This window comes from Salmo trutta, chromosome 12 (assembly GCF_901001165.1).
Source record: "Salmo trutta chromosome 12, fSalTru1.1, whole genome shotgun sequence".
Classification (NCBI taxonomy): Eukaryota; Metazoa; Chordata; class Actinopteri; order Salmoniformes; family Salmonidae; genus Salmo; species Salmo trutta.
This window is the reverse complement of record NC_042968.1, coordinates 11,544,669-11,568,642: the sequence shown is the minus strand read 5'-3', so window position 1 is coordinate 11,568,642 and position 23,974 is coordinate 11,544,669. Positions and strand designations below refer to the sequence as shown.

General features: G+C 43.1%; 1 protein-coding gene across 1 annotated transcript; it reads right to left on the bottom strand.

Moving 5' to 3' along the window:
• Positions 1–362: 362 nt before the first annotated feature.
• shcbp1 (SHC SH2-domain binding protein 1) lies at positions 363–22,809 on the bottom strand. Its single transcript, XM_029767103.1, has 13 exons — positions 22,416–22,809; positions 15,988–16,179; positions 15,709–15,824; positions 15,206–15,414; positions 13,503–13,598; positions 12,500–12,730; positions 10,220–10,397; positions 9,693–9,813; positions 3,547–3,678; positions 3,167–3,285; positions 2,932–3,018; positions 2,352–2,499; positions 363–1,173 (listed from the first exon to the last, which is right to left on the bottom strand). The coding sequence occupies exons 1-13, from the start codon at positions 22,621–22,623 to the stop codon at positions 830–832; spliced, it is 2,181 nt and encodes a 726-aa protein (XP_029622963.1). The 5' UTR covers positions 22,624–22,809; the 3' UTR covers positions 363–829.
• Positions 22,810–23,974: the final 1,165 nt, after the last annotated feature.

Genomic DNA, 23,974 nt, shown 5'->3' with positions numbered 1-23,974 from the left:
TTTAAATTCCATCATTGGGCAGATGCTGTCACTGGAATAATGATTACCGGCAGCATTTAATTCAGTTTTGGATTTGTGGAATAAAATTGGTCTATTGAGGTCAGCCTGGGACACCTCATAAGAGGCAGTACAACATGTATTTCACAGGGGCATGCTGGATTAGGCAATTCATCAAACTGCCTGTGGTGTAATGAGGTTTCACCAGCCCTTTAATCCCCAGGAAATTAATCAACTGGAATTAAACCATTGTGAGCATCTTATAAAAGGTGAAGCCGTAAGCTTCTTAATAAGCAGCCTTCCAGATTTCCCCCTCTCTCAACGGACCTGTGTCCAGTTGTAAAAAACCCAAAAAGAACAAGACGTATATAAACTCCAATTTTATTGGCTCATGATTGAGTGTTTACAGAGTGCCTTCAGCAACATTTGACAAAGGAATGAACAGAACTACAGGCGAAGGTGAGAACTCAAAGGCAACGCGATTTCCCCCAACACAAACACACAACAATTTCAAGCAGTGTCATCTTAATAATATCCATAACAATAAATTACACAATATCCACCAAAAAAAAAAAAAACATTTGCGAAGGACATTTGAGACTCAAGTGTCATCGTGAAAACAATTCAGTTTATTAGACTCAGGCATCCACAATATCAGTATACTAAAATGAGAATTGTGTTAAAAAGCCATGTTTTAAAAAAATGATTTAAAAATACACATACCCACTCACTAGTCCGTGCAGCAAAATTTAACAAAGAGGTTGGAATAAATGAAGTAAAAATGTGTTTGTGCATGTACGGAATACAGAACAGGAGGACGGGTCAGTTAATCTCAGTATAAGAAGGTGCCGAAGCTGCCCATGCCGTTTCTCCTGAACTGGTTGTCCTGTATGGAGACAAACATCTCCTGGGAGAGCAGGTTGTCATCTGCCTGGGTCACTCCCAGCTCCTTCAGTCTGCTCTTCTGGCGTCGCTGCTTCTTGGCCGACGTGGCCACCAGCTCCTTCTTGATGGCATCGTTGCCCTCCGTGAACTCTGGAGGAACGACGTAACAAGACGAATAGGAGACTGGTTCCTTCACAGAGCAGTCGTCCACCACGATGACGGGCACGTCCACCTGCAGCGTCCCCTCGCCCTTCATCTCCTCTTTCCCCTCTTCTTTATCCAGTTGCTCATCTGGAAAATAACATGAATCAGTTCATGACAGGCTTGTCAACACCTCACTGTGACATTCAGACCTAATACCACCACTTCTCCATCATGACATTCTGATTTGTCATGTTTATGAAAACACCATGTCTTCCTGTGAAATATTACAACATTCTGTTCAAATCACACTGACAGTGTATTCTAACAGAGCGCCCTTTGGGATCAATCGCAGGTAATTGCCATGCTCTTACCTTTCAAATTAAAATGAGAGCAGCCTCTTCGACGTTTAAAGTGGGGAATGTTTAATCAACAGCATTTTTTTGCTAATTTCCGGAAGATAAACAACAAAGCACCATAATGGACATATTTTCAATAACAACGAAATGACAATTATTACCCAGTTGTTGGCTTTGTAGTGTCTCTGAAAAACTGATGAATGCTGTATTTGACATTTTTAAAAAGGTAATCTGAAGAGAGATGGATTTGTTTATTTGCTTTTTAAAATGTATTTACGCTCATTCCCCTGTCTGGGGTAGAGGTACTTATTCCTGCGTACTGGGGGGGTCAAACAATAAGGGACATTCCATTAGAGGACGCTGGAGAGGGAGAGATGGAGAGCGCTCCAGATGTATTTTAAGCCATGCCACCTTCAGCTGCATCTTTTATTCTGCAGCTGCTCTGGACTGAAGGTCAAACACATTTCAACTTCCCAGTGAAACTAACTCTGCCTTCCAGAAATAGTAAGCCCATTGATGTGGGAAACACTGAGTAAGACTTGGTTAGTACCTAGACTCACGTGGCAATCCTTCCAAATCCTGTCTTGCTGATTCTAAAATTGGAAGTCTGGAGAACTTCAGTATTGGATTATGTGCTTGAATGGGAGCGCTGGCATTCAACTCTCAAATTACATTTGCTCTAAGCAGAAATGACATTTCCCCTCAGATGCATTTCCCAGTTTTTTCCCTTGTTTCGTACATTCTCTCTTCCTACCGTGTCAGACAAAGTTTCAGTAGCATGTGCCGTTGTTAGTTTTGTATCTAAAGCTTGTTGCAAATCAGAATAATTTCCAGGAAGGCAAAACTCAATTTGGAACGCCACCGATGCAAAAATGTCAATGCATCACAAGTTTCCATCTAGACTCTGCTGTACGCCACCCCTTATCATATTCCTGAGGAAAACGTCAAGGCTTTGGAACTAGTAAGTACCTGAAGGGGTGTCTTCCTGTGCAGCCTCGCCCTGTGCAGCTGCAGCGTCACTAGGTTTGACCAGGATCACTCCGTATCCCTCGTTGTTGTGGATCACGTTGTTCACCATGGTGATCTTGGGCATGGTGTCCATCTCATCAGCAAAGTCCTGTTGGAAGACGGGATGGAGGAGGTTGCCAGATTGAGCAACAGAGAGAGGGGGAAAGACAGGCATAAACAGAGTCATCACGTCTGTCTTCCTGCTTAAGTTGTCCTGGCCAAGTCCAACACATCGGGCAGAGACAACAGGAAGGAAAGCTCTGTGAGGGAGCGATAAAAACACTACCGTTCTAGCCTCAGGGAATGAGATAAGACCCCAGAACTGGTCTGGAGGTAACGAGGGAAATATGTCCATATTTGTTTTTGCTGTGTGTGTGCATTTTAACATCTTTCTCCACTAAAGTCAATTTTGGTTGAGGGAAGATAATGCCACAGGCTTAGAATTTAACTGAACCTAGAAAGAGATGAAGGTTGGATGTGCTAGTGCTGGGAGCAGTGATACACAGACTGGTCAATTACCAGTGGAACTTCAGTCTCTTACCTTGATCAGGATCCCTTCTTTGCAGTGATGTATGCCATTTCCCACCATACTGCAGACACTGCCAGGGTAAATCTCCACACCAGCTCCCTACAGCACAACAGTTATCAGCATGTAGAGACAGCTAGGCTACTGCCTCAGACACACACACACAATGTTTAACATAACAGCTAGATCTATAGCAATCAAAAAAATAAAGCCACCATGAGAAGAGTGATAAGTGTCAATGACCTCTCACCTTAGAGCCGTAGAGGTCACACATGTTCATGGTCAGGTGGGCTGACGTCCGCACAATGACACCTGTCGTCTCGCACTGAAGGACACAGTTCTCCATCTCCAGCTTACCCTGACGTACGCCTGGAGACAAGAGGGAAATAAGATGAAAATCGACACTAGGAGGAAAATAAAAAGGCCAGCTAGATCCTAGTATTCCGAATGGTTACACACACAACCCATTCTACTCCTAGCAAGTCATTGATATATGGCTGTTGCCGGATGTTAAGCAGCACCAGCAGCTTAGGCAGAATTATTAATGCAGGCCAATGGGTGGACTGATAGTAGAGTTGGAGGGGGGATGTATAGAGGCAGAATCACATTGGGAGGACTAAGAAGACTCACAGAGGATGCCTTCGATAGCGTCGTGCTGGATGAACTTGACGTTGGAGATCTTCACGTCGGCCCCTGTTGACTCCACAAACGAGTCCCCTTTGTTCTTCTTCTCAATCACCACCTCATCAGGTAGACCAAACCCTGAAAATAAAGAAGACTTAGCCTAAATAAGGACCTAAAATGTACTTTTCGGTCCACCAGCCACCATAGCAGGTAGATTTTAAAATCTACCAGCCACTCATATTCCAGGGACAAAACACAGATTAGCATGCTTTGTAATGTTTCTAAAACAAATGCATTACTTGTAAGAAGTAATATGGTATATTGTTGAATTTCATTTTTTGTGACCTATTTTAACCAAAAATGTTCACCTGCCTCTTCAAGGGCAGGGGTTTACCGTGGTAATGTGACTCCAGTCACATGTGTCTGAGACTGAGTCTGACTAGTAGCTGCGTTGTCTTCTCTTGCCAAATAGTTGAAACTCAAACATTGAAAAACCTGGCTTGTGAACAAAACAATGTACTGTAAATTGCAAAGAAACAGGGAACAAGTCTCACTTCAGTAGACTTGTATCAAATAAATTAGACCAACTTGTGTCTGTGTGCTGCACTTCTAAAAATGAATCTTTCACTCAGCTCTTCACGTGCGCACAGCCTCCAAGCCAGGCAGTGATGCAGAGCGAGGTGAGATGGGCTATAGGGATTCGTAGTTTTGACTTTGTGCAATTAAAATTTACCAGCTATGAAACAAAAAGGCTAAAATACTGCAGCATTTTATATATATATATATATATTTTTTTTATCACAAATGTGAGTGAAATGCTCGCACTGTGGAGCCCTGACCATCCACCAACGTGGCTGGTGAAATAGACATCTGACCCTCCAATGCCAAAATCTACCAACATTTGGCGGGTGTTCATTTTAGGCTCTGGCCTACATACGTCTCTGCACGTGTGAGGTCAACATACTAGCTATGTGCCTAACAAGACAGCTGATGACCACAGAACTACATGAATTGTACATAGGACTGGGAATTGCCTAGTGCCGATATTGCGATTCTATACAATACCAGTCAAAAGTTTGGACACACTTACTCATTCAAGGGTTTTTCTTTATTGTTTACTATTATCTACAATGCAGAATAATAGTGAAGACATCAAAACCACGAAATAACACGTGGAATCATGTAACCAAAGAACGTGTTTAACAAATCAAAATATTTTATATTTCAGATCCTTCAAAGTAAAATTGCCTTGATGACAATTTTGCACACTCTTCCTCATGAAGCTGGTTGAGATAATGCCAAGTCACATGGAAAGCATTTCAATTAACAGGTATGCATTGTTAAAAGTTCATTTCTGGAATTTCTTTACATCTTAATGCATTTAAGCCAATCAGTTGTGTTGTGACAAGGAAGGGGTGGTATACAGAAAATTAGCCTATTTTTGGTAAAAGATTCAAAGTCGATATTATGGCAAGAACAGCTCCAATAAGCAAAGAGAAACGACAGTCCATCATTACTTTAAGACATGAAGGTCAGTCAATCTGGAAAATTAACAAAAACCAAGCGCTATGATGAAACTGGCTCATGAGGACCGCCACAGGAAAGGAAGAGTTATCCTCCGCAGCAGAGGATAAGCTCATTAGAGTTAACAGTCTCAGAATTCAGCAATTAACTGCACCTCAGAGTTCAAGAAACAGACAACATCAACTGTTCAGAGGAGACCGCGTGAATCAGGCCTTCATGGTCAAATTGCTGCAAAGAAACCTCAGCTAAAAGGACACCAATAAGAAGAGACTTGCTTGGGCCAAGAATCACGAGCAATGGACATTAGACTGGAGGAAATCTGTCCTTTGGTCTGATGAGTCCAAATATGAGATTTTTGGTTCCAATAGCTGTGTCTTTGTGAAGCTGTCATCAAGGTAAAGGGTGGCTACTTTGAAGAATATAAAATATAAACGCAGCAAAAAAAGAAACATCCCCTTTTCAGAACCCTGTCCTTCAATGATAATTCGTAAAAATCCAAATAACTTCACAGATCTTCATTGTAAAGGGTTTAAACACTGTTTCTCATGCTTGTTCAATGAACCATAAACAATTAATGAACATGCACTTGTGGAACAGTCATTAAGACACTAACAGCTTACAGACGGTAGGCAATTAAGGTCAGTTACAAAAACTTAGGACACTAAAGAGGCCTTTCTACTGACTGAAAAACACAAAAACAAAGATGCTCAGGGTCCCTGCTCATCTGCGTGAACTTGCGTTAGGCATGCTGCAAGGAGGCATGAGGACTGCAGATGTGGCCAGGGCAATAAATTGCAATGTCCGTACTGTGAGACGCCTGAGAAAGCACTACAGGGAGACAGGAAGGACAGCTGATCGTCCTCGCAGTGGCAGACCACGTGTAACAAGACCACCACAGGATCGGTACATCCGAACATCACACCTGCGGGACAGATACAGGATGGCAACAAAAACTGCCCGAGTTACACCAGCACAATCCCTCCATCAGTGCTCAGACTGTCCGCAACAAGCTGAGAGAGGCTGGACTGAGGGCTTGTGGTATGGCAAGTCCTCACCGGCAACAACGTTGCCCATGGGCACAAACCCACCGTCGCTGGACCAGACAGGACTGGCAAAAAGTGCTCTTCACTGACGAGTCACGGTTTTGTCTTACCAGGGGTGTTGGTAGGTTTCACGTTTATCGTCAAAGGAATGAGCGTTACACCGAGGCCTGTACTCTGGAGCAGGATCGATTTGGAGGTGGAGGGTCCGTCATTGTCTGGGGCGGCAGGCAATCTCAATGCTGTGCGTTACAGGGAAGACATCCTCCTCCCTCATGTGGTACCCTTCCTGACATGACCCTCCAGCATGACAATGCCACCAGCCATACTGCTCGTTCTGTGCGTGATTTCCTGCAAGACAGGAATGTCAGTGTTCTGCCATGGCCAGCGAAGAGCTCAGATCTCAATCCCATTGAGCACGTCTGGGGTCTGTTGGATTGGAGGGTGAGGGCTAGGGCCATTCCCCCTAGAAATGTCCGGGAACTTGCAGGTACCTTGGTGGAAGAGTGGGGTAACATCCCACAGCAAGAACTGGAAAATCTGGTGCAGTCCATGAGGAGGAGATGCACTGCAGTACTTAATGCAGCTGGTTGCCACACCAGATACTGACTGTTACTTTTGACCCGACCTTTGTTCAAGGACACATTATTCCATTTCTGTTAGTCACATGTCTGTGGAACTTGTTCAGTTTGTGTCTCAGTTGTTGAATCTTGTTATGTTCATACAAATATTTACACAAGTTTGCTGAAAATAAACTCAGTTGACAGTGTGAGTTTATTTTTTTGCTGAGTTTAGGTGCTAGGCGCACCGGGTTGTGTCAAGAACTGCAACCTAGCTTGGTTTTCCACGCTCAACAGGTTCCCATGTGTACCAACAATGGTCCACCACCCAAAGGACATCTAGCCAACTTGACAAATGTGGGAAGCATTGGAGTCAAGATGGGCCAGCATTCCTGTGTAACGCTTGACACGTAGAGTCCATGCCCTGACGAATTGAGGCTGTTCTGAGGGGAAGGTGCAACTCAATATTAGGTTCCTAATGTTTGGTATACTCAGTGTTTACAGTATGTATTGCAATTCGATACTGTGATTTTATTGCGATTTGATGCTCTAAACATATTGCTCACTATTTGTCTGCGGCAGAGGGACAAGAGCCATGAAAATAGGCATTTTGAACGGTCATGGAGATAAGTGCTGAAAACATGTTGGCTCAACATTTTAAAAAACGGCGAACAAGCTATAGAATGATGAGCTATAGGTTTTGGCGCATGTACAGCCGACTAGCGCTAGCTAATGTTAAGTACCTAGCAACAATCTAAAGCTTGGAGTCACAGTATTTCGATAGGAAATCGGCAAAAATAATATCGCAATACTCTACTTAAAGTATTGATTTTTTACCCCCTCACCAACTGTACATAGAAGACCTATCATATCGAATAAATTGAATTTGCTCTTTGCATGCTGACAGCTGGGACATGGCTCAATGGCCACAGTGTTGGGTCCGAACACTCCTTCCAACCTTGCAGTGGTTTACATGACAAGTAGCAATTCAGCACAATCCCAGGCAAGCAGCACTGTACAACAGTGCAGAATGCAAGGGACCGTGTTCTGACGGCTAGGGTTCATTATTCTCTGTTCCTTGACAGATGGCCTGGAGACACATGTTCCACAATGTGGCCAACAGTTCTACAGCACTGGCTGGGTTCCACACACTGCCATTGGAAAGGCCAAAGGCTGAATATCGATTGGTAAAGTCATAGGCCCATGCACACTTCCAGGAGAGGAAAACCATGTGCTGCTGCTTCGAGAATACATTTTTATTTAAAACGCTAAAACGGGTGCACTGATTGTAGATCACAAATGCATCCTGTTCTTAACAAGTGCTGACCAACAACCTCCTCACTATTGAATTCTAATGTCTCTTCAGGAACACAGACCGTTTGGAAATTCTCGCAATACATATGAAGATGGATCATATGCATTTTTCCCCCCTCTGTCTTTGATACAGCAATATCCAAAAAGCAATAAGCGCCTGTGTGTGCCTGGCTCCTCTAAATATCAAAGGCTCTTTGGTGGGAGGGAGAATTCAATTATGGTAATCCAGCGGTGGTCTAATTGAGTTGCTCATCTCCTGTCGTGGTACAGTGCCAGGCAGTGCTGCATCTTATTTCCCCACCCTCTTTATCTCAGCTTTCAGGGGTTTCCTAGCACCACAGGAGGGCAAGCACATACAAACAGACCCATGTAAAAAAAAAAAAAAAAAACGCTCCAATTTCCCCTCCCTCCATCCAACTTGGCAGCCCCCCCTCCATTTGCATAAATAGACTGACACTGCGCCTCTGCTCTGACCTCTCCTCGCCCGCGCTAGCCTTCTCTATTAATTAATATCACCCCCATTCAAACGTTTACCGCGCCATCAAGCTCCATTTGCTTTACGAGGGCTCCAACTGTACGTCCTGCATCCTCTCTGCGACACGTTCATTTCACTCCATCTACTGTACATTGAGGGGTGGTTTAACCTTCAAGAAGCATGAACACGCCACATAGTGCAGCCAGTACCGTAAAAGTATCATCTGCAGGTGAACACTTGATTTCATATGTTGAATATGAAAATAACTTCCATGGCCATAACAGTACATTAGTCACAGCATAGCAACAGATTCCTTAGTGAGAGAAAAGGATGGAAGGATTCAGACTAGAGGTCGACCGACTATGATTTTCAACGCCGATACCGATTATTGGAGGGCCCAAAAAAAGCCGGTACCGATTAATCGGCTGATTTTATTTATGGTATAGAGAGAAATAGTCCTATAATAATGACAACCTAAAACTTCTTACCTGGGAATATTGAAGACTCTGTATGTATGTATGTATGTATGTATGTATGTATGTATGTATGTATGTATGTATGCATGTATGTATGTATGTATGTATGTATGTATGTATGTATGTATGTATGCATGTATGCATGTATGTAAATAATGACAATTACAACAATACTGAATGAACAATTTTAACTTAATATAATACATCAATAAAATCAATTTAGTCTCAAATAAATAATGAAACATGTTCAATTTGGTTTAAATAATGTAAAAACAAAGTGTTGGAGAAGAAAGTAAAAGTGCAATATTTGCCATGTAAAAAAGCTAACGTTTAAGTTCCTTACTCAGAACATGAGAGCATGAAAGCTGGTAAGAAGTTTTAGGTTGTAGTTAATATAGGACTATTTCTCTCTATACCATATATATTTCATATACTATTGGATGTTCTAATAGGTACTTTAGTATTGCCAGCCTAATCTCGGGAGTTGATAGGCTTGAAGTCATAAACAGCGCAGTGCTTGAAGCATTGCGAAGAGCTGCTGGATAGCTTGAAGTCATAAACAGCTCAATGCTTGAAGCGTTGCATGGCAAACGGTTTACATCGTTTTAAAATCAGGAACCACACCTGTGTGGAAGCACTTCCAATATATTTTTGTATCCCTCATTTACTCGTGTTTCCATTATTTAGCAGTTACCTGTACATACAAACAGCAGTAGTGCATCCTGCCATTATAAAGGCTGCTTTCAGACATGCGAAACATTACCTTCCACTGATATGGAGTCTGGGATACTGATGGAGCTGGTGACATTGTAGTGTCCTGGAAGGACGATGACCACGTCTCCCTCGTAGCAGGCACTCACAGCCAGCAGGGGCTCACTGTGAAACTAACATTTAAACACAGAGCAGTTCCAGTACACAGTCAGTCCGTACAATACAGATCTGCGCTCATGACTAAACAGATGGACACAAAAACCCTTGTGCTTTCTGCTTCGGACGTCTCGGTGGAATACAAAGATACTAGAGCCGAGGCGTTCGGGCGAACAGACACAGCTTCTACAAATCCTGGCAGAATGCCAGTTTACAGGAACCAGGGAGGTCAAATAAAAAGACAGCCCAAGCGCCTCAGCAAATCCTAGCGCATTAGACCCTTACACAAGTGAGACATGGTTACTTGGTCATCTCATTAAACAGGCCAGTTGAAATGGAAAACTGGGCAAACTTAAATTGAATCAAAATACAATATGCTATGGGTAAAACATTTTAAAATACTATTTTATTTGTTTGCCATACCTGTACTTCAAACTCTTCCCCTGAGAATTTGGGCCCAAGCTTGTCTGCCATCAGGCTCTGCAGCTGGCTGACTGTAGTGGAGACAGACACGACGTGGACCATCCGGCCGCCTGAGGCGCGAGGCCCCTTGGCCCTGCACGACTGCTGCCCTGAGTTCACCTTGTATCCCAGCACATACCTGCAGTGTCAGAAGAGAATAAATTTATGTAGACGAACAGAATGGTACAGCACTGGACAGAGCAGGTAAATCTTCCACTTTCCCATAGACTCTCAAAGTATAGGCCCAAGTGTGCATTAGTAGTAGCTATAAATTTAATTGCTGTCACTCTTTTGTACTCTAACTAGAGGTCGACCGATTCGTCAGGGCCGACTTCAAGTTTTCATAATCGGTAATCAGCATTTTTGGACACCGATTACATTGTACCCCACGAGGAGACTGCGTGGCAGGCTGACCACCTGTTAAGCGAGTGCAGCAAGGAGTAAAGGTAAGTTGCTAGCTAGCATTAAACTTATCTTACAAAAAAAAAAAAAATCTATCTTAACATAATCACTAGTTAACTACACATGGTTGATGATATTACTAGTTTATCTAGCTTGTCCTGCGTTGCATATAATCGATGCGGTGCCTGTTAATTTATCATCGAATGACAGCCTACTTCGCCAAACGGGTGATTTAGCAAGCGCATTCGCGAAAAAAAGCACTGTCCTTGCACCAATGTGTACCTAACCATAAACATCAATGCCCTTCTTAAAATCAATACACAAGTATATATTTTTAAACCTGCATATTTAGTTAATATTGCCTGCTAACATTAATTTATTTTAACTAGGGAAATTGTGTCACTTCTCTTGCGTACTGTGCAAGCAGAGTCAGGGTATATGAAGCAGTTTGGGCTGCCTGGCTTGTTGCGAACTGTGTGAAGACCATTTCTTCCTTACAAAGACTGTCATTAATTTGCCAGAATTGTACATAATTATGTCATAACATTGAAGGTTGTGCATTGTAACAGCAACATTTAGACTTAGGGATGTCACCTGTTAGATAAAATACGGAACGGTTCCGTATTTCACCGAAAGAATAAACGTTTTTTTTTCTCGAAATGATAGTTTCCGGATTTGACCATATTAATGACCTAAGGCTTGTATTTCTGTGTGTTATTATATTAAAATTAAGTCTATGATTTGATATTTGATAGAGCAGTCTGAGCGGTGGTAGGCAGCAGCAGGCTCGTAAGCATTCATTCAAACAGCACTTTCCTGCATTTGCCAGCAGCTCTTTGGTGTGCTTCAAGCATTGCGCTGTTTATGACTTCAAGCCTATCAACTCCCGAGATTAGGCTGGCAATACTATAGTGCCTATAAGAACATCCAATAGTCAAAGGTATATGAAATACAAAATGGTATAGAGAGAAATAGTCCTATAATAACTACAACCTAAAACTTCTTACCTGGGAATATTGAAGACTCATGTTAAAAGGAACCACCAGCTTCCATATGTTCTCATGTTCTGAGCAAGGAACTTAAACGTTAGCTTTTTTATTGCACTTTTACTTTCTTCTCCAACACTTTGTTTTTGCATTATTTAAACCAAATTGAACATGTTTCATTATTTATTTGAGACTAGATAGATAGATCTATAGCGTGTTTGACCTACACTGCCCCAGTTGAGAGCAAAACCCCTCACATTATAACACTACAGTCCAGTTCAATGCACCATACTCTGGTTAGAATTAGAGGTCGACTGATTAGGATTTTTCAACGCCGATACCGATTATTGGAAGACCAAAAAAAGCCAATACAGATTAAATCGGTCCGATTTTTATATACATTCATTATTTATTTGAGACTAATATATATATATATGTTGTCTAAATTGATATATATAAATGTAGTCTAAATGTATATATATATCAATTTAGTCTCAAATAAATAATGAATGTATATATAAAAAAAATCCATTTAGTCTCAAAGAAAAAAAAAAATATATATATATATATATATACACACACACACTGTAGTGTAGTGTTATAATGTGTAGTGTTAGTGTGTAGTATAGTGTTATAATGTGAGGGGTTTTTGCTCTCAACTGGGGCAGTGTAGGTCAAACACGCTAGCTCAAGGACAGAGGTGAATCCAATAGCTTTTACTCAGTCTTCTTATTTTCATCCTCCATAAAGAGACCAACTCCATCAGTCACACAACTATGCCCTCAACACACACTGTGCAGAGTCACTGATAGCTCCTCTCAGTCTTCCCACCCGTATCCCCTTGGGCAGCTACCTGAGCAGCGGGTTCTCGATGATCCGGAGTTTGCGCTTCAGGGCCTCCATCTGCTCGTACATCCTTAGGCCCTCCACCATGGACACGTTGTCCAGCTCCGACTCAGAGTCGCTGCTGATACCGTTCCGCAGGCTAGAAAACTCCTGGAACTTTTGAGAGCAGCGTGCCAAAAGAGAGTAATACTCTGCCACAAGTCCAGCAGGCACCCGATCTTCCAGAATATCATAAAACCTGCAGGATTGACAGCCACAGAGGGAAACACACTTATTTTTAAAAACACAATTGCATTATGGAGGTGGTCTTGAAGCACTGTTGGGAACAAACTGTTCAGCAACATTGGAGGGCTAAGAGGTTAAGGTGGGATAACTAGCGGAGAAGATCAGAGCACAACATTGTCTGTTTGAAAATGTTCTTAAAATCATTATTTGGAGAAAGAAAAATACAGGTGAACATTGAGATTCTGAACAAGGAGGGTCTCGATTCAATCAAAGGAGCCGGTCGCGAATGGGTAACAAAGAGTGTCTATTAAAAGCAAATCAGTGACAGTGTCCTTGGTATAAACTAGGAGCTGATTGTTAGACCAATAAGCTTTAGGATTTCTGCTGAAGCCAATAAGATATCTTAACCCTCGTCTCCACCCGTAAATATCCATCCATTAAAAAACACAGGAAACGCCACAGTACGCTCAAAATCCCCAGGTGCACACTGCCATCTAGTGGCCAAATAATAATCTGCACCCTCACTGCAACAGCCTTGAGCATATCCAGCTCCAACAATTAGACATGGAGCTTGCTCAAGTGTGCCTGAACTGCAATGATTTGCAAAGCTCTACAGGTTCCTATGCCATATGGCCGTTCTGATAGCGGCATTAAAATAATGGGTTCAACCAAGCCGTGTCATTGGCAGATCTGAACCAATACAGCCTAAATGAGAAAGTGCCAATCTAGCCCACACACACTGACTAATCTTCCCATTCCCCACACTATCACCCTTCCACACGTACAGCCTGAGGCGGGGCTCCACACATCTGACAAAGTAGTCAAAGTCATCATCCTCGTCCTCGTCGTCCCACTGTCTCCAGATGTGTTTGTAGAAAAACCTAAGAAGAAAAAGGTTTGAGACAGTTCAGACAAGAGATTTCACAGCACAGAAGCAGAGCCAGTTGTTCCAGTGCATCATCTCTCTTCGGGATATTTCTCAGTGTCTGTCACGCCACGAAATTTTAACACACCCTTGTTATTTAGTATCACATAAAACAAAAATAATTCTGCTGCTTTAATATGACGGTTCTGTCTTGTCTGTCCATTTACATTATTTTGAGTGTTTGTCATATCATATCTGAGAAAATGCATAAAGTTATATACTGCAGCTTTAACCACTCCAAAAAAAGAAGTTCCTTCACAGGAAAAATTAAGTTATTCTAAAGTTCTATCAAGCGGACCAAAAGACAAGAGGGATACATTTTCAGACACACATTAAGAGAAGTTAAAGTCAGGCACACCCAAATTGAAGGTCAGTTCCACCACATGCAAACTCCAACAACAAGAGGTTTCAATAATTGTTACGTGGGGGGGGGGGGGGGGGGGGGGGGGGTTGGAAGAAAGAAGAAGAGAGAAAAAAATAAAAAATAAAAATCGCCTTGGGCACTTTTTCTGGTGCTTTCTCCTCTGACATGGAAAGAAATACAGTTGAAGTCAGAAGTTTACATACACTTAGGTTGGAGTCATTAAAACTTTTTTTCAACCACTCCACAAATTTCTTGTTAACAAACTACAGTTTTGGCAAGTCGGTTAGGACATCTACTTTGCGCATGACAAGTAATTTTTCCAACAATTGTTTACATACAGATTATTTCACTGTATCACAATTCCCGTGGGTCAGAAGTTCACATACACTAAGTTGACTGTGCCTTTAAACAGCTTGGAAAATTCCAGAAAATGATGTCATGGCTTTAGAAGCTTCTGATTGACATCTGGCTAATTGACATCATTTGAGTCAATTGGAGGTGTAACTGTGGATGTATTTCAAGGCCTACCTTCAAACTCAGTGCCTCTTTCCTTGACATCATAGGAAAATCAAAAGAAATCAGCCAAGACCTCAGAAAAGAAATTGTAGAGCTCCACAAGTCTGGTTCATCCTTGGGAGCAATTTCCAAATGCCTGAAGGTACCACGTTCATCTGTACAAACAATAGTACGCAAGTATAAACACCATGGGACCACGCAGCCGTCATACCGCTCAGGAAGGACACACGTTCTGTCTCCTAGAGATTAATGTACTTTGGTGCGAAAAGTACAAATCAATCCCAAAACAGCAGCAAAGGACCTTGTGAAGATGCTGGAAGAAACAGGTACAAAAGTATCTATATCCACAGTAAAACGAGTCCTATATAGACATAACCTGAAAGGCCGCTTAGCAAGGAGGAAGCCACTGCTTCCTGGGAATGTGATGAAAGAAATAAAAGCTGAAATAAATAATTCTCTACTATTATTCTGACATTTCCCATTCTTAAAATAAAGTGGTGATCCTAACTGACCTAAGACAGGGAATTTTTACTAGGATTAAATGTCAGGAATTGAGAAAAACTGACTTTAAATGCATTTGGCTAAGGTGTATGTAAACTTCAGACTTCAACTGTAACTGTGGCTTTAACAGCCCTTTGAATAAAAACCTCAGCAGCGTTAACCTGTTTACAATATGGTCTTACCGGAGGTGCTCAAGTGCCAGTGCAGTCTGGTCAAAGTCCCCAGACTCATCAAACACCACACGGAGCTCCTGCAGAGGCACTTTGTGCAGCGTGGCCTCCAGGAGAGTGTTCATGGCCTCCTCTGTCAGCTCGCAGCCTCTCGTCTCACACTGCAGGGGCACCACTAGCTTGACCTGGGCTTTCAGAGCCTTATAGTTCACATCCACCACCTGAGGAAAAGGGCACAAGTATGAGGTTGTAACCTTCATATAACACTTTCCCCATGTTTGAATAGTTAGGCTACCCTGTTCAGTTACTTCTGCTTCACTGATCAGATCCAACCATCTGTATAAACATTGGAAAACATAGCTGTTTCACATTCTTTAACCAGACCTCTAGATTCAGATTCACTATAAAACCGCATCCAGTGTGCAAGTGTTCCAATTCATTTCATGCAGTGTCGAAAGCACAGCTCCTTTAGACAAGTCTCTTGCTGGGAAATCTTTCAGGTCGAAGTGACTTACCTCCACTAGCACATCAAAAACGTCTGTGCACCACTGTGCCTGCCAGTCACAAGGCTCCAGAACCTTCTCCAGGTAGTCAGCTGTGAAGGCCTTCACCTCGGATGTTTTACAATCACCTGTCCAAAAAAACAGCACAGAGAGCATCTGAGACAACCCCTCAAGTCAGTTTTATTTTTTTGCGCTGAAGATCGATCAATATGGTTGTAGTAAACATCTTTTAACTACTTTAGCCAGTAACCTTGACAACAATTGATGTAAGACCGTGGGAAGGTTACATACCTAGCATGTAGTCTTGATAGGCTTTGAATCTCTCGTAATAAAGCAGTTCATTTGTCTGAAAGGTGTCAGGAAGGGAGGCATCTCCTATGCGTTCGGCACGTTGCAACCGAGTACCAGCCATATCAGGGTTGAAGTAAGCTGTGCCGCTGTCACCATCATCATCATCATCATCATCCTCATTTTGGAAAAGTTCTGTGTTAGAAAATAAAGCACAAGGTATAGGTTATATATCTGTGTGTTGCACATTTTGGGGAATAATCAGGAGGTGGAAACTATCTGTGGGAATTAACGGAAATATGCAAATTAATGTTAATAGCATTTAAATGTGGAGGTTTTTTGCATTGGATATATTTACCATATCATATGGAGACAAAGTAAAAAGGTTTATGTTTCTATCATTAGTAGAAATAATTGCAAATGATTAAATCCTTCTAATAGAAATGTAAACAATTTAGTTACGAACTTTAATTAAATGAGTTCTCTTCACATGGGATGATTTCACTGAACAACAAAAGGGAATATTGAATGACCCCAATGATCCATCGCATCTCCCAAAAACATTTTCAACATACAGCTGTAAAATGATAGTCTAGAAACTAAAGCTTCCTCTCAGGCTTCCATGTCTTCTCCCTTGATCTCAATGTCCACCTCTTGAACATCAGACTGAGGCCTCATCACTGTCACTTTCCAACCCTGTTGAGGTTGGCTCGTTGTCAGGCTCAAAAAGACTCAAATTTGGCCGGATGACCACCAAATTTTCAACCCTTGTATTGGTCAGCCTGTTGCGTGCTTTGGTGTGCGTTCCCAAACAAGGGCCAGTTGCGCTTTGAGGCGGCTGATGGTGGTGGGATTTGGAGGATGATGGAGGCAACAGTGGAAAGAGCCCCAGATCCACAAAGACCCTTCCACAAGGTGGCTGATGAGATATGTTGGCACATATGCCATATTGCATCTCCATCCCAAAGCCATGGCTAAAATAAACGTGTACGTCGCCAGACTGCCAAGAACCTTGCCCTCATCCAGGCCAAGGTGGCGAGACACGGTAGTGATGACAACATAGGCCTTGTTGATCTCTGCACCAGACAGGATGCTCTTGCCAGCATACTTGGGGTCCAACATGCACACTGCGGCATTTATGGGCTTCAGGAAGAAGTCTTCACGCTTTTTGACATATTTCAGAAGTGCAGTTTCCTCTGCTTGGAGCAACAGTGAAGTGGGCAGGGCAGAGCAGTACAGATTTCTTCTCTTACATCTGCAAGCAGAGTCTGAACATCAGACAGGATGGCATTGTATCCCTCAATCCGTGCAATGGCTACTGCTATAGGTTTCAGGAGTTTCAGGCTGCTTACCAATCTCTCCCAAAATGCAATCCAGAAGGATCGTTCTTGATGGGGCTGTCCATATCAGCACACTGTGATATGGCCATTTCTTGGAGAGACTCCTTCCCCTCCAGAAGACTACCAAACATGATGACAACACCACCCCAATGGGTGTTGATGGTAAGCTTCAATGTGGTGATCTTATTCTTCTCACTTTGCTTGGTGAGGTTGATTGTTGCTATAACTTGATGACCCTTCACATACCTAACCATTTCCTTGGCTCTCTTGTAGAGTGTATACATTGTTTTCAGTGCCATGATGTCCTTGAGGAGCAGATTCAATGCATGATCAGCACAGACAATGGGTGTGATGTGAGGATAGGACTCCTCCACTTTAGACCAAGCAGCTTTCATGTTCGCAGAATTGTCTGTCACCAGTGCAAATGCCTTCTGTGGTCCAAGGTCATTGATGACTGCCTTCAGCTCATCTGCAATGTAGAGACCGGTGTGTCTGTGCTCTTGTAGAATACTGGTTGAGGGGTGGAGAAGTAGATAATTATTCTTTTCCCACGAACATTCGACCACCCATCAGAGATGATTGCAATACAGTCTGCTTTCTCTATGATTTGCTTGACCTTTACTTGAACTCTGCATCCAGCAAATGAGTAGACAAAGCATGTCTGGTTGGAGGGGTGTATGCTGGGCGAAGAACATTCAGAAATCTCTTGTGAGCATCAGCAGTGAACCAGTTGCATACACAGCTCGAGCAAGATATTCATCAGCATTTCTCTGACTACGTTCCTCCATTGAGTCAAACACTTCTGCTTCCAGGAGGACCATGAGCTGTTGCTATCGATTAAGAGTCTGATTCATCATTTTCACTTCAAATAGAAGTAGAGACTTTGTCTGAGGTTGCTTGTTGTGAGAACTGAGGGAACTTTATGCACTTGACCAGATGATTCTGCATCTTTGTTACATTCTTCACATATGATTTGGCACAGTATCTGCAAACATACACTGCATTTCCTTCTACATTAGCTGCAGTAATGTCTCCACACGTCAAATAGAGCCCGTGGCATTTCCTGTAAAGATTAGAAAAAGTGTTCAAAAAAAGTTAAAAAAAACAGTTCCATGTACAGATAAATATATTGCTCAAAAGAAAAAAGGGAACACTTAAACAACACAATGTAACTCTAAGTCAATCACACTTCTGTGAAATCAAACTGTCCAATTAGGAAGCAACACTGACTGACAATAAATTTCACATGCTGTTGTGCAAATGGAATAGACAACCGGTGGAAATTATAGGCAATTAGCAAGACACCCCCAATAAAGGAGTGGTTCTGCATGTGGTGACCACAGACCACTTCTCAGTTCCTATGCTTCCTGGCTGATGTTTTGGTCACTTTTGAATGCTGCCGGTGCTTTCACTCTAGTGGAAGCATGAGACAGAGTCTACAACACACACAAGTGGCTCAGGTAGTGCAGCTCATCCAGGATGGCACATCAATGCGAGCTGTGGCAAGAAGGTTTGCTGTGTCTGTCAGCGTAGTGTCCAGAGCATGGAGGCTCTACCAGGAGACAGGCCAGTACATCAGGAGACGTGGAGGAGGCCGTAGGAGGGCAACAACCCAGCAGCAGGACCGCTACCTCCGCCTTTGTGCAAGGAGGAGCACTGCCAGAGCCCTGCAAAATGACCTCCAGCAGGCCACAAATGTGCATGTGTCTGCTCAAACGGTCAGAAACAGACTCCATGAGGGTGGTATGAGGGCCCGACGTCCACAGGTGGGGGTTGTGCTTACAGCCCAACACCGTGCAGGACGTTTGGCATTTGACAGAGAACACCAAGATTGGCAAATTCGCCACTGGCGCCCTGTGCTCTTCACAGATGAAAGCAGGTTCATACTGAGCACATGTGACAGACGTGACAGTCTGGAGACGTCGTGGAGAACGTTCTGCTGCCTGCAACATCCTCCAGCATAACCGGTTTGGCGGTGGGTCAGTCATGGTGTGGGGTGGCATTTCCTTGGGGGGGCCGCACAGCCCTCCATGTGCTCGCCAGAGGTAGCCTGACTGCCATTAGGTACCGAGATGAGATCCTCAGACCCCTTGTGAGCCCATATGCTGGTGCGGTTGGCCCTGGGTTCCTCCTAATGCAAGACAATGCTAGACCTCATGTGGCTGGAGTGTGTCAGCAGTTCCTGCAAGAGGAAGGCATTGATGCAATGGACTGGACCGCCCGTTCCCCAGACCTGAATCCAATTGAGCACATCTGAGACACCATGTCTCGCTCCATCCACCAACGCCACGTTGCACCACAGACTGTCCAGGAGTTGGCGGATGCTTTAGTCCAGGTCTGGGAGGAGATCCCTCAGGAGACCATCCACCACCTCATCAGGAGCATGCCCAGGCGTTGTAGGGAGGTCATACAGGCACGTGGAGGCCACACACACTACTGAGCCTCATTTTGACTTGTTTTAAGGACATTACATCAAAGTTGGATCAGCCTGTAGTGTGGTTTTCTACTTTAATTTTGAGTGTGACTCCAAATCCAGACCTCCATGGGTTGATAAATTGGATTTCCATTGATTATTTGTGTGTGATTTTGTTGTCAGCACATTCAACTATGTAAAGAAAAAAGTATAAGATTATTTCATTCATTCAGATCTAGGATGTGTTATTTTAGTGTTCCCTTTATTTTTTTGAGCAGTGTAGTTACGCAGTTCGATTAAACTACCCCTTTGTAAGATAAATGTTTTAAAATGAAACATGTACGGAAACAGGTGAATTAACACTCAGTTAGCAGGCTCAAGAAAGCTAAAACCCACAAACTCAGCAAAAAATGAAACATCCCCTCACTGTCAACTGCATTTATTCTCAGCAAAATAAACGTGTAAATATTGTGTGAACATAACAAGATTCAACAACAGACAAACAGAACAAGTTCCACAGACATGTGACTAACAGAAATGGAATAATGTGTCCTTGAACAAAGGGGAGTCAAAATCAAAAGTAACAGTCAGTATCTGGTGTGGCCACCAGCTGCATTAAGTACTGCAGTGCATCTCCTCCTCAAGGACTGCACCAGATTTGCCAGTTCTTGATGTGAGATGTTACCTCACTCTTCCACCAAGGCACCTGCAAGTTCCCATTCCCCCCCATTTCTGGGGGGAATGGCCCTCCCCGATCCAACAGGTCCTAGATGTGCTCAATGGGATTCAGATCCGTGCTCTTCGCTGGCCATGGCAGAACACTGACATTCCTGTCTTGCAGGAAATCACGCACAGAACGAGCAGTTTTGCTGGTGGCATTGTCCTGCTGGAGGGTCATGTCATCATGAGCCTGCAGGAAGGGTACCACATGAGGAAGGAGGATGACTTCCCTATAACGCACAGCGTTGAGATTGCCTGCAATGACAACAAGCTCAGTCCGATGATGCTGTGACACACCGCCCCAGACCATGACTGACCCTCCACCTCCAAAATCTATCCCGCTCCAGAGTACAGGCATCGGTGTAACACTCATTCCTTCAACGACAAACACGGATCCGACCATCACCCCTGGTGTGACAAAACTGTGGCTCATCAGTGAAGAGCACTTTTTGCCACTCCTGTCTGGTCCAGCGACAGTGGGTTTGTGCCCATAGGCAACGTTGTTGCCAGTGATGTCTGGTGAGGACCTGCCTTACAACAGGCCTACAAGCCCTCAGTCCAGCCTCTCTCAGCCTATTGCAGACAGTCTGAGCACTGATGGAGGGATTGTGCGTTCCTGGTATAACTCGGGCAGTTGTTGTATAACTCGGGCAGTTGTTGTTGCCATCTTGTACCTGTCCCGCAGGTGTGATGTTCGGATGTACCGATCCTGTGCAGGTGTTGTTACACGTGGTCTGCCACTGCGAGGACGATCAGCTGTCCGTCCTGTCTCCCTGTAGCACTGTCTTAGGCGTCTCACAGTACGGACATTGCAATTTATTGCCCTGGCCACATCTGCAGTCCTCAAGCCTCCTTGCAGCATGCCTAACGCAAGTTCATGCAGATGAGCAGGGACCCTGGGAATCTTTGTTTTTTTGTGTTTTTCAGAGTCAGTAGAAAGTCCTCTTTAGTGTCCTAAGTTTTCATAACTGTGACCTTAATTGCCCACCGTCTGTAAGCTGTTAGTGTCTTAACAACCATTCCACAGGTGCATGTTCATTAATTGTTTATGGTTCATTGAACAAGCATGGGAAGCAGTGTTTAAATCCTTTACAATGAAGATCTGTGAAGTTTTTTGGATTTTTACTAATTATCTTCCAAAGACAGGGTCCTGATAAAGGGACGTTTCTTTTTTTGCTCAGTTTAGTAGCAAATGTGTATAAATTTAAACACACTTTGCTGTAGGCTACTATTTATTAGTTACCAAAAAAAAACTTAACAAAAAGCATGTAGTCATTGGCTCAGACAGTGTAGTAGTGTGGGCTTAATAGCATCTCATTAGTGTGCAAGATATTGAGAAACAGCTGTACATGTGATGGCAGAATGTACTGCGCATGCAGAGGGTTGCAATTCCATTAAATTGGGGGTAGTTTAACCAAAATATGCCACCTGACCTAAAATTTACTTATGTGCATCCCACAAAAAGATTCACTGTTTTAAGCTAACTTTGATGAATTTAAGCAATATTACCCAAATTCCTGGGCTTAATTTCACATCCGACCCGTTGCAACCCTAAATTAGATGAATATCTAATTTACTACTTGGAAGCATAGTGTAAAGTGGTTTCCTTCCATTTTGCCCACTCCTTCATGATCACTCACTATTATCTGGCATGGCCAAGAAGCGGGTAATGATCAAGGGGATTCAAAAATTATAGGAATAGGTAGAGACTTTTTTTCTCTATTCCTCTTAACAGTTACTTGAAATACAGCAAATAGGTTAATGATACATACCTAGCCTTATTTGCTGTTATGAGTCAACAGTTGGTGGAATTGCATGTTTAGCTAGTTACAGTAGTTAGCTAGATAACGTTACTCAATTTACTTAGCTAATTAACGTTAGCTTGCTAACGACGTACTTAGCCAGTTAGCTAGGCTAGCTGCACGGTTGAAATGAGCAACAATAGTTACTAAACAAACCTTGTCTGACAACATCTTCTTGTCGCCAATTAAAATCTCTGACATCCTCTTCTAATTCGACATTTGACTCCAAATCCACTTTGTCTGTCTTGTTCTGTCCACTGTCACAAGAAATTGAATCTGCTATCGACATCATTCCATCCGCCGCCGTTTCTCCTGCTTCAAGCTGAGGCTCCGTCATAGATGAACAACCGTCTTCTTCAGCCATTGTACAACTTTCAAACTAGCCACAGCAGAGGTCCGAATGTACAATAAAATCCAGCCCTGAGTAGTGAAATGACAGGTGAGCTAGCTAACTAATAGTGCCTTTGGTAAGAAATGCAGTATAACACAAACACCATTGTTGCAAATGCTCAGTTCAAAATTTCCCCGGTTTACGGAGGCTCGTCCAATGAACATTGACGTTGGCTAAACGTCTGGGGTGGTTCTATTGATGGGCGTTCCCAATTTTATTTATTTCACCTTTATTTAACCAGGTTGGCTAGTTGAGAACAAATTCTCATTTGCAACTGCGACCTGGCCAAGATAAAGCATAGCAATTCGACACATACAACAACACAGAGTTACACATGGAATAAACAAAACATACAGTCAATAATACAGTAGAGCAAAAGAAAACAAAAAGGCTATATACAGTGAGTGCAAATGAGGTAAGATAAGGGAGTTAAGGCAATAAATAGGCCATGGTGGCGAAGTAATTACAATATAGCAATTAAACACTGGAATGGTAGATGTGCAGAAGATGAATGTGCAAGTAGAGATACTGGGGTGCAAAGGAGCAAGATAAATACATAAATACAGTATGGGGATGAGGTAGGTAGATAGATGGGCTGTTTACAGATGGGCTATGTACAGGTGCAGTGATCTGTGAGCTGCTCTGGCAGCTGGTGCTTAAAGCTAGTGAGGGAGATATGAGTCTCCAGCTTCAGAGATTTTTGCAGTTCGTTCCAGTCATTGGCAGCAGAGAACTGGAAGGAAAGACGACCAAAGGAGGAATTGACTTTGGGGTGACAAGTGAGATATACCTGCTGGAGCGCGTGCTACGAGGGTGTCGCTATGGTGACCAGTGAGCTGAGATAAGGCGGGGTTTTACCTAGCAGAGACTTGTAGATAACCTGTAACCAGTGGGTTTGGCGACGAGTATGAAGCGAGGGCCAACCAACTAGAGCATACAGGTCGCAGTGGTGGGTAGTGTATGGGGCTTTGGTGACAAAACGGATGGCACTGTGATAGACTGCATCCAATTTGTTGAGTAGAGTGTTGGAGGATATTTTATAGATGACATCACCGAAGTCGAGGATCGGTAGGATGGTCACTTTTACGAAGGTATGTTTGGCAGCATGAGGGAAGGATGCTTTGTTGCGATATAGGAAGCCGATTCTAGATTTAATTTTGGATTGGAGATGCTTAATGTGAGTCTGGAAGGAAAGTTTACAGTCTAACCAGACACCTAGGTATTTGTAGTTGTCCACGTATTCTAAGTCAGAGCTGTCCAGAGTAGTGATGCTAGACGGGCGTGCAGGTGCGGTCAGTGATCGATTGAATAGCATGCATTTAGT

What these genes read in the sequence shown, in the direction of transcription:
- shcbp1 (XM_029767103.1), bottom strand. Translation starts at nt 22,623, where the DNA reads ATGGCTGAAGAAGACGGTTGTTCATCTATGACGGAGCCTCAGCTTGAA. An exon ending in GGGAAGAGTTTGAAGTACAG is followed by an intron (nt 9,814 to 10,219) that starts GTATGGCAAACA and finishes TTTAAATGTTAG; the next exon opens with TTTCACAGTGAGCCCCTGCT. An exon ending in AAGAAGGGATCCTGATCAAG is followed by an intron (nt 2,500 to 2,931) that starts GTAAGAGACTGA and finishes GTCTTCCAACAG; the next exon opens with GACTTTGCTGATGAGATGGA.